Source organism: Lygodium microphyllum, chromosome 1 (assembly GCF_053477565.2).
Source record: "Lygodium microphyllum isolate KBCC chromosome 1, Lygodium_microphyllum_v1.1.10, whole genome shotgun sequence".
Classification (NCBI taxonomy): Eukaryota; Viridiplantae; Streptophyta; class Polypodiopsida; order Schizaeales; family Lygodiaceae; genus Lygodium; species Lygodium microphyllum.
In genome coordinates this window covers 70758127-70769738 of record NC_141135.1, presented here as the reverse complement: position 1 = coordinate 70769738, position 11612 = coordinate 70758127, and the positions used below count along the sequence as shown (strand labels likewise).

At 43.1% G+C, this 11612-nt stretch overlaps 1 protein-coding gene across 2 annotated transcripts in view; it reads right to left on the bottom strand.

The window, feature by feature from the left end:
- HESO1 (Nucleotidyltransferase family protein) overlaps positions 1-11031 on the bottom strand; it is a 95053-nt gene extending 84022 nt beyond the window's left edge. The window contains exons 1-2 of one of the 2 annotated variants that reach the window (XM_087678223.1): positions 10817-11031; positions 24-511 (exon numbers count right to left, since the gene is read on the bottom strand). In XM_087678223.1, coding sequence (XP_087534349.1) covers positions 24-375 — 352 coding nt within the window. In that variant the 5' untranslated portion in view covers positions 376-511; positions 10817-11031. The remainder of the gene's footprint in view (positions 1-23; positions 512-10816) is intronic. The other variant, XM_087678232.1, reaches the window with a different exon arrangement.
- Between the last annotated feature and the right edge of the window lie 581 nt (positions 11032-11612).

Below are 11612 nucleotides of genomic sequence, written 5' to 3'. Positions count from 1 at the left end.
AACAAAAGATGAATCTGAAGTACCTTGCACCAGAGTGGACGGAAGAGGATGAAATAAAGGAACATACTCCAAGTCTTGTTCTCCAAGAGGGGGGCATGTCCCTGATGGAGATCTTAACGGCCCTGCAACATCATCAGATTTACGTGCAACATCTGAAGAGAGAAATTCACACATACCTTCATTTAGACGCTTTTCTTGAAGGGCAATCCTTCGATCGAGCTCCTCAATCTTCTTTCGTGTATAAGCTAGAATCAATTTGTATTCTTCAGAGGTCAGCTTGCCTAGCTTTTCTTCCATATAATCAGAAGTGTCTTCCACCATGTCGGAACTTTGTGGAGCAAGCTGATCCGCCCACTCTCGCTCAATTCTTGGCATAGTTGACTGAATCGATGTTATTGTGTTCTAAGTCATTTGAACCTACTGTTATTCTTGCTTCTTGTGTAGAGCTTTCATATCAAAGGCCTAGTTTTCTCAAAGAGTACCATGCTCTGATATCATGTAAAGAAATACCCTAACACAGAAACCGTACGACAAAGCACAAATTGATAAAAGAACACAATTAGGGTTATGGTAACTCAAAGACAATGAACTCACTGAATGAATAAAGTGATATGACTACTAAATATACAATACTCATGCAGTAAACACACTGTTCAATGAATGAATAATGAACCTTGAACTCCTGTATCTCAAGAATCACGGTAGGGATAATGAGCTCGAAAGTGTGTCATACTCTGAACGGATCCCGAATCACAGAAAGGCAACCTCCAGATATCAAACACCACCAGCAAACGTAGCAGTGAGAAGCTAGATCTAATGCAGACAGCAGTGAGGGGAGAGAGACTAAAAACGCAAGCAAGACAGCATGTCTGTGCAAGAACAGCAATCGGCTGGTTGAGATCAGCTCCAAACTACGAGAAGAGGGCTGAAAATCAAGCCGCCAATTGATGTAGACAGCAATGGACAGCTTCGACGGAGATGTCCTCCGCAAGCGGGATGTGGACAGCAAGCTGAAACACTTGAAATCTGCAAAAACGAGATTGAGGGCTGAATGAAGGGCAGCATACGTATTTATAGAAAGTTTGGGCCCTCCCAAGTGGGTTTGTGCTTATGGGACACCGAAACTCTCTAGGATCGCATTTCTTGTAAATAAGCAAGGTTTCTTCATTAATTAAGCATGTTTTAAGGCTGTTTATGCATTTTAGCTCAACACTCTCCACTGTCCTCACACCCCTTCAAGCGGATAATGTGGTTCGTGGTGGGCATCGATCTCTCTCCTCCAGCATGGAGACTTTCTCTCTCATCCTAGCGTCATCTTAGACCAGCTTTCCATCTATGTTTAGCTGCCTGGAGGATTTCCCACATCCTTGGCATTAGTCTCCATCAGTTGGCATCTTCCTTTTCTCTGCATTTGTTGCATTTGGAGGCTCTCCATCAACTAGTGTTAGCTCCTTACACTTGGCAACTTGCTCACATTTGCGTTTTGGCATTTGGAGGCCTTCACATTACCAAGCGTCAATCCATATCACCTGGCAACAACTTTCTACCACCTAGCGACCTTCTCTAGCAACAATTGTTAGCTTTTGGGTTGTTCCTGATCTACATTTTACAGCCCATCACTCCAAACTTCTGCATTTGCAGCTCCCAAGTCTCAAGCATCATCATTCATCTGGCATTTGGCAACCTATCTCATCTCCCTGGCATCTGAGGACTAAAGTTCGCTCCCTCGACAGCTAGTGATCATCTTCCACATCTCCAATGACATTGAAGGACTATGGTTTGCTCCCTCAACAACTATCCTTCTCCTTCCAATGATTACTTTGATAGCCCACTGCCTAGAGGACTGCATTTCGCTCCCTTCACTATGCAAATTCCCACAGGTGCTGCCACCTGAAATAGCGACGGGACAATGTAGTCATCTTCTGAGCTTCAACTCCATTGTATCAGCTTTTCTTCCCATAGCAAGATTCATGTATCATCACCGTGTTCTTCTTGTGTTTCTGAGTTTCTCTTCTCTCTCAGTGTTTGCTATACACACTCAGTGTTTCTCCCCGCAAACCCTACTCTCTCTGTGGTCTCTGTCTTGTTTTTTTTGACATGGTATCAGAGCTAAAGGTGCTCAGTGAGCCACAAAGATCCTCTCCATCAGAGAAGGCAAAGGCAGGTTGCGGATTCGGCATCATCTACTAATTTTTCCCTTCATTTCCGTTGCATCACCAAGAGATGGAGATGCCCTTCTCTTCCTCTCCCACAATTGCTGAGCTAAAAAACATACATATTGTAGAGGTGACTTATGCATTGATGACAAAAATTAACTTGCCTCATTACTATTAGACTGAACCAGTTGCTACTGATGTATACATTATAAACAAGACACCCACTGCTGTTGTATATGGTATGACATCCGAAGTCATAGGGATAGTATGCATTGGACATGTTGAAGAAGTATGGTATGGTTAATTGCAAGCCTATTTCTATACCTTTGGATGTTAATGCTAAGCTTAGTGCATATGAGGGTAACTTAATTGACGATATCACTATTTATCGAAAGATTATGGACAACCTTATCTATTTGACGATCGCTAGGCCAAACCTATACTACATAGTTGGTTTGAAAAGTCAATTTTACGCAGCTTCCACGAAAGCCACATTTGGATGCAATGTTGCGCACATTGCACTAGGTAAAGTCCACACTAACTATGCCTTATTCCATGGTGCAACTGTACAATTGGACTTGCATGGTTACACAGTTGTAGATTGGGCTAGTAGTATTTCAGACTGGCGATCTACCAGTGGTTTTATATTTTCCTTTGGTAATGTTGCTATTACTTGGAGCAACAAGAAACACCTGATAGTTACCTTGTCTAGTACAGAGGTGTTGCAATTGCAACATGCAAGGTAGCTTGGTTACACAAGCTACTTGGAGATTTGGGGATACAAGTGGATAAGAAGATTATCATTTACTATAATAACCTTTTGTAGCATTCAATTGGCTAGGAACCCAATGCATCATGTGCAGACCAAATACATAGAGGTCCAATACCATTACATTTGAGAACGGATTCTGACAAGTGTATTGACTTGGTTTATGTCAACATCGAGGATCAAGTTGCAAACATTTTAACCAAGGCTTTGAGAGCTGAGAAGCTTCAATGCTTTAGGACTATGCTTGGAGTTTACGAGCTCATGTTAAGCTTGAGGTCAAGCTCTACATAAGTTGGCATCCACTACGTGCCTTGGTGATGTTGTAGGATATTATTCACTAGCATGTTAGGTGACTGACATGAGGATACACCAATGATTCTACAACTAGACTACACCTACGTAGTCCATCCTTGGCCATGGCACATTCATTGTGCCACCTTCAAGTCTCCATTGCTTTTTATGTGTGCTCTTAGTCTCTTCACCTCTCTCCTCTCTTGTCTATTTTCAGTAAGAGAGGTGGTGCGTGTGAAGAGAGAGAGATGCATAAGCGATTCATCAAAAACAAAATAAAGGTACAATAAAGCATAAGTCTAAAGTCTACATATTTTTTGGTGTTCAACTCCATTTGATCACGCCATTCATTTTGTCCTATTCATGTCTGCTCTTCTATGCACACCAAGTTCATACTATATATGACCCACTTGTCAGAGTGAAGCAATGCGGAAGAGAATGACCAAGACAAAGAGTGAACACAGAGAGGAGAGAGAGAAAGAGACAGTGAAACACAGAAAATCTGCAGTGAAGAATGTTGTATAAGGATGCAGAATTATACACGAGTTCAGAGAGAATATCTACATATATCTCCACCTCAAAGATCTTGGTCTCCGTCAGCCCCGAGGGCAATCTCCGCAGTCTACAGCATGAAATCTGAGGGACACAACTAACTAAGACTACTGGAGACAAAGCCTATGAATAGGCTGAAAATATTGACCAAAAAAATACAGGTCGGCTGCAATTAATGCAGCCGACTGCTGCAGTCTGACTGCAGGTCACGTGGCACCTGGTCGACTGCCTGCCACGCGGCGCCTGCCTATCTGGGTGATGACTAGCTAACACCCCCTCTTAGATCCTAGACAATGCATAAGGCAGAGCAATCTGGAATGTTGGCGAAGTAGAGCTTGGAAAAGTGCCTTCGTAAACAGATCTACAAGATTATCCTCAGTCTTACAATATTCCACATCGATGGTCTCATCCACAAGCTTCTCCCTGATGAAGTCGTACTAGATCTCTATGTGCTTCGTCCAGGTATGGAATACGAAATTCCGTGCCAAGGCAATGCAACTCTCATTGTCACACCACAAAATAGTAGGACAAGTCTGGGGGCAACCAAGCTCCTCGAACAATCGCCAAAGTCACACAATCTCACATGTGGTAGAAGACATGGCCCGATACTCCACCTCAGTCGAAGATAGGGCTACCATGGGTTGCTTCTTGCTACTCCAAGAGATAACACCTGCACACAAGGTAAAACAATAGCCTGTAGTAGACTGCCTATGGTCCACATCACCAGCCCAATCCGAATCACTCGGACTTGCAAGAACAAGATCAGAAGCACCTATACCTACTGGATAGGAAATCCCTAGATCGGAGGTCCCCCTCAAAAACCGTAGTATCCTTTGAGCAACCTGCCAATGCACCCACTGAGGTGCACTCATGAACCTAGCCAAGAGACCTACAGCAAAACATGGATCACTTGTGTGTTGAGGAGCCAAATCAACGATCCAATCACCTAACGGTAGCGGGTAGCATCCGCCAAAGGAGAATCTGAGTGTGAAGTGGCCTTCCAACTCAGATCCATAGGGGTAGAAATGGACCGACAATCCTCCATCTCAAAAGTCACCAAGATCTCCTAGACATATCTTTGCTAAGAATGAAAATCCCACTCTAAGTCTGATAAATCTCGTGGCCCAAAAAGAAATGGAGAAGTCCTAAATCCGTCATCTCGAACTTCTGATGTAAGGCTGCCTTCATCTCTTCGACCTTCTGGGCAGGGTCACCTGTAGCAACATCAAGTCATCAACATACAAAACAAACAACACACAACCACCCTCGGAAGTGTGCACATAAAGCTACGGACGACCCTAGAGTGCCGATATCCCAACTTTGCCTAGAGAAACGAATCAATATTCTCGTTCCAAGCACGCGAAGCTTGCTTCAGGCCATACAAGGCCTTCTTCAACCTGTAAACCTTCCCATAAGAGGAACCAAAGCTAGGAGGCTGCTCTACATAGATCTCCTCCTTCAAATCACCGTTCAAGAAGGCCGACTTCACATCCAACTGGCAAGAACAGCACGGATCGTTGCCATACAAGCAATGGGGGCAAAAGTATCATGGAAATCAATACCTGGACACTGAGAAAAACCTTTAGCAACAAGGCGAGCCTTGTGCTTGTCCAAAGAGCCATCACTATGGTACTTGGTCTTGAAGACCCATTTGACACCAATCACCTTCTTATGAGAGAGACGAGGCACAAGGTACCAAGTGTCATTCCGCTCAATAGCCTCCAACTCGGCTTCCATTGCTTTCTGCCAATGATCAGACTGTAAAGCCTCCTTCACTGAGGTAGGCTCTCTATCCTGCATAACACGGGACATCAAATAGTAGTTAGAGCAAACAAGCTACATAGAATGTCCCTGGTGCCTGGTGCCTGGTGCCTGGTGCCTAGTGCCTGGTGCCTGGTGCCTGGTGCCTTCGTGACCTCCGCAGTCCCCATCTTGCGATTGCCACTCCTCAAGGACCCGCTTAATCCCGGAATCTCAGAGAATGTCGCAAGCCCAACAAGGAGGAGGCTAGATCTCGCCTCAGTGCTCTCCATCTGCTGAAGTTTCTGGAAGGTCCACCAACAACATAGGAGCAATCGGTGAATCAGGTGGCTAGGAACTAGGCTCCTCATCCAAAGAAGACCCCTCGTGAGGCATAGGCTCGAGAGGAACAGTCATTGGGGCCAAGCTATCACCAGGGTCTCCAAGAACAAGGGCGTGTAGAGAGAACATCTGCGTATGTCTCCACCTCAAAGATCTCGGTCTCCATCAGCCCGAAGGGCAGCCTCCACAGTCTGTAGCCTAAAATCTGCGGGACACAACTAACTGAGACTACTAGAGACAAAGCCTATAAATAGGCTGAAAATAATGACCAGAAAAATATAGGTGTCACGTCGGTTGACTGCTGCAGTCTGAGTGCAGGCCACGTGGCACCTGGCCGACTGCCTGCCACGTGGTGTCTGCCTGTCTGAGTGATGACTAGCTAACACCACTTGCATCTCACAACCATGTAGATGAAGAATGCCTTAGTCAGCACAATGGCATAGAGAGTTGTTTCCCCTTCCAATTTTGTGTTTTTTGTTTTAATCAATGAGTTATAAAAGAGTGAGTGTAAGATTTGTTGGCTATTTTTCAGTTTATGATACTAGAGTACATCCTAATCTTCAACTAATCATGTCATGTGCAAGACATGTTTACCAAACATACCAAAGCAAGGTGAAGAAGAGCAAAAAGCAAACATGGAAATGGGCCAATGCAACAAGTTCCACCGCAAAGGCAAGAGAGCAAGAGCATGTGCCAATGCAAAAGGCAAGTAGTAGACATGGCATGCACCGGTCATGGCCAAAAGGCAATGTGAAGAAGAGTGTGGAGGCAGTGCTAGGTTTCGGACTGAGGAAACACAGAGTGCACAACCACGACAGAAGCACAATGAGACAATCACAAACATAGAAAGCAAAACTCAAACCCAAAACTCAAAACTCAAACACAAACAGAAGAAGGGATAGAAAGAATACAACTCTGAGGTGAATGAATGCTATAAATGAATGTAAGAGTATATAGTGTGCCCAAGGACAAAGCAATGTGTTGGAGAGTGACGTCCATTGGAGATGGATCCCAAGTACTACGACCACCAATCGGAGTAACGGAGTGAGAAAAACACCAAATGCTGATCACCAAAGTGTGAAGAGACTGAGGCAACTACAAAGGATGATACCTGATGATGTGGATGAAGTAGCAAAACATAGTAGTAGAACGCCGCAGTAAAACGTTGCTATAGAACGCAACAGTAAAATGCAGCAGTAGAACGCCGCAATAAAACGCCACAATAGAACGCAGTAGTAGAACGCGGAAATTGATGGCAGCAGCCACAAAGGGATATTTTGCATGGGTGTAAACATAGAGGGTGATGGTGAGGGAGAATATGGAGTGTTGTCTTCCTCACTAAGACAGCATGGGGTCACGAGAAGGTGACTATGACATTATGATTCGGTTACGAGTTGTATTGTGTGCCTCGTGGAAAGACTAGCACTCCACAATATCCACAGGATACTCTTTATAAGAGTACTAGCTCTGATACGATGTGAAGAAGAGTGTAAAGGCATTGCTAGGGTTTGCACTGAGGAAACACAATGTACAACCACGACAGAAGCACAACGAGACAAACATAAACATAGAAAGTAAAACTCAAACCCTAAATGCAAAACTCAAAACTCAAACACAAACAGAAGAAGGGATAGAAAGAACACAACTCTGAAAGTGAATGAACATTGTAAATGAATGTAAGAGTATACAATGTGCCCAAGGGCAAAGTAGTATGTCAAAGAGTGCCATCCACTGAAGATGGATCCCAAGTGCTATGACCACCAGTCGGGGTGACGGAGTGAGAGAAACACCAAACGTTGATCACCAAAGTGTGAGGAGACTGAGGCAACTGCAAAGGATGATGCTTGATGATGTGGGTGAAGCAGCAAAACATAGCAATAGAACACCATAGTAAAACACCATAGTAGAATGCCACAGTAGAACACCGCAGTAGAATGCCGCAACAAAGCACTATAGTAAAATGCGGCAATACAACGCAACAATAGAATGAGATCATAGCAACAATCGCGAAGGTTGGACCGCCACGTGGTGGGAGACTAATGGCTGAAATCTGCACTCAAGGGTGAGAAACCTACACAGACAGGATTGAGGCTGAATGGGAGCAACCTGTCTAGTTATAGATGAGGATGGACCCCCCCAAATTAGGGTTTCACTGCACTCTCTCAAACTGCTCCCTGTTTTAGGATTTTCATTAAATTAAGCTTGTTTTGGGGCTGTTTAAGTGGCTAACTTAACTTAATACGCAATAGCACCCCATGTCTCCATCTCTATGTTGCTTTTAGCCATGTCTCCAACCGCAACCTCTACCATACGCTTCAAACTTCTAATGGTGAAAGTGGCAATCTTTGTTTATGGCATGATGTGAAATGCAAACAACTCCAGCAATTTTTCCTTCGAATGTTAATAGCAGTCTTGAAAGTATGAAAGACCCAAAAAGCTTTTGCAAAGTCTACATAACATAAACATCATTTTTAAAGGCATTACAAGCTGACCCATCAAATCGATAAGCTCTTGTATTTGCTCACAAAGGTTTGGCAATTCAAGCTTAGAATCAATAAGCCTTCCTTCTAAAAGATAATGGCAAAGGTTGTCCATCCCAATATATCTATCCTTCAAATACTTCCAAAGAGACAAACCATCATGTGCTCACTTACAAAGCAAAGACAACCTTGGAAATGAGAAAATGAGTGCAACCAAAGCCAATCAAAGTCTTGCCTTCAATCATCTACCAAGATGAATACATACTTAGGACTACTTTTGATGGATCTTTTCTAAACCTTTAGGTTGTCATCGGTCAACTTTTTATCCAAGACAGACATGGAAGCCATCAATGGTTAAAAATGTGGAAAACACAAATCTACAAGAGAGAAGACCGATATGGCCTGCAAAATGTAGTTGTCTAATGATGCACCTAGGTTGAAGTTGTGTCCAAAATGGCAACAAAAGAAGGAACACATGAACAAAAGACAAGAACATCAAAGTGGAATGTTGAAAGCAATGCAAAACTCACATTCATGATGAGGTTGATAGAAGAAAGCCCTTGTATGTGCTACAATGTGTAGCTACAATGAGAGTAGTAAAAGTGAGAATATCGGAGATAGAATTGGCACAAAATGTGTCTAGGGAGGACTAAAGCCATGAGCTGGCCCAAAAATGCCACTAGCCACAAATTGACTCAAATGGACTAAATTAACCCAAGTGACCATGACTAGACAAAGCTCCTAACAACCTTCACTAACTCAATGAAGGGCTCGCATCCAAGCAATGATGATGGACTAATTACAACCCTTCTGCAATCCTACATGTGTTTGATTTCCCAAGAAGCACAATTTGAGCAATAAGTAAAGGCAATGGAAAAGTCTGTGAAAATGCCCCCCACATTGTCAACCAAAGGACAATACCCTAGCTCCGACTCCTGATCCAAGATTTGCTCTCAAACATAGTGGTACTCGATCTCAATTTGCTTCATGCGAGCATGAAACACAAGATTCCTAGTTATGGTTGCCACACAGAATTATTAACTATCTTTGTGGAAAGACCATCCATGTTAACATCCGCCTCAGCAATACAGCATCATGGGCTGCCAACAAAGCAGCTCTACACTCCTCTATAGAAGAAAGAGGAACCGTAGGCTCTCTCTTATTGCTCTAAGCCATAACACTCAAGCCCAAGGAAAAGCAAAAACCCTTTAGTGAATATCTAGGTGTCTTAATTAACTTATTAATCTAAATCAATCAAACCTCTCAATGAGCCCCTCTCCACACATGATCCTTGCCTTATGGTGTCAACAAGTACCTATAGTGTCAACAAGTATTACAACACCTACAAAACTGCCTATCAATGGGGCTCAAGAAGCTTCTGCATAAAAGAGCTCAAAACAGCAACGTAAGTAGAAGCATCAATCGGGTATGAATAGCCAAATTAGGGATCAACCAATCTCCTATAGCTAATGACTCTGTCACTACACTCAGCTCATGCTGGGACAACCTGGACCCTAGGTCCATGGGGTATGAGATGAGCCTCAAAGTAGTCATTGCCAAAAGTTGTCAACAACTCAGCCACATATCTTTGTCATGAGATGAAAATGCCCTCACATGCAATTGAAACACCTCAAGCCCAAGGAAGAAACGAAGTAAGTGGCAAGGTCTAACATCTCAAACTCCCTCCTCAACATCTCCTTGTGTGAGCTATGTAATCAATATAAGTCCGTGTGATGATCCAGTTATCCACATAAAGTATGACATAGAGTGCATGGTTGGTGAAATACTTAATAAGTTTTGATTGGTTGGGTCAATACCCAAGTACAATGTTGCATAGGCTTGTTAACAAGTGCATAGTTGGATTAGAACACTTGATCGATTGAACTGAGGGCCAAGTGCAAGGTCATCTAGGCTTCTAGAACTCGCAACGCGTCCAATCTCACTGCTAATCGCTTATCGAGGGATGACACACTTCTCTGAGGTGGTAACTGGTTTCTCATGCATGGGATATCTTCTTAAAAGGTCTCTTAGAAATAGAACGACTGAAAGATGATGTCAAGGTGAGCCCATACAACATGGTTAGGAAGGTGTTCCAGAAGGGCTGTATGAACGCAGCACCATTCGAAAACGTATAATCCTTTGAAGGCCTTTGGTCAGGATATGAAAAACCTGTATCCCGTATGAGGAAGATCCCTTCTCATACCTTTCAACAAACTCAACAAGGATTGATTTCAGGGAAGCCTGTAGCTTTGACAAAGAATTATATGCAGAAATTTCCTGTATACATGATCTGATGTCCTGAGCAGCTAAACATGATCGATCAAAGCCCGATGACTCAAAGCCAGCAGCTATTCAGCATAGAATGTGGACAAGAATCTCCAAGAGAGAGATGCATGAAAGAAGAATCCTCATAAACTGATAGCTGGCCTGAGGAGTTGTTTGGGTAGAAAAGCATGTCGACTGATAAACATGAAGGGGGAGCGTACCTCCGACGATGACGCAGACGTCTGTGCCGCGGTAGTCAGGATCATGCTTGTGAGTTCAATGCCGGGAACTGCAATGACAGGACGTCGTAGAATGGTAAACTGGCATCGGACAAGGTTCGAACTCGCGACTGATGCCCGATGCAGAACAGGATGCAGCCTCGTCAAAGGAACTCGGGTCTGATGCCAAAGGAAAAGGTCGCCCACTTGGCTTCAACTTTCGGTTTGGAATAAAAGGGGTCCCAATAACTTAACGACTCGTTGGGAAAGTGGTATCTCACCTCATCTCAAAGCCGGTTAGCTTTGAAGATTTCTTATAATATTTAAACCCGGAAAGATTTTTCTTTAGATGCTAATAGATTTTCTTAAACCTAGAGGGATTTTAGCTTGTAAAGAAAGTTCTTAAAATAATACAAACTTTTGAAAATATATGTCCAAATTGCCTGATTTGCCAATTTAAGAAGAGTACAATCGGATTTGTGTACATTTCTCAAGGTCCCAATAGCTTAAGCACTCATCGGGAAAGTGGTGTCTCAGCTTATCACAATTTAGCATTGAGAATTTCTTATCACACTTGAACCTACAAGGATTTTAGCCTAGATGCTAAAAGAATTTCTTAAACCTCAAAGGATTTTAGCTTGTAATGAAAAAATTTCTAAAAGAGTATTCACTTTTCAAAATTTAAGGCCAAATTGCTTGATTCGCTAGTTTAAGAAGAGTACAATGGGATTTGTGTACGTTTCTCAATCATATTTTCTTGAATATTAAGAGTAAGACTTAAATACCAAAGGCTTTATGG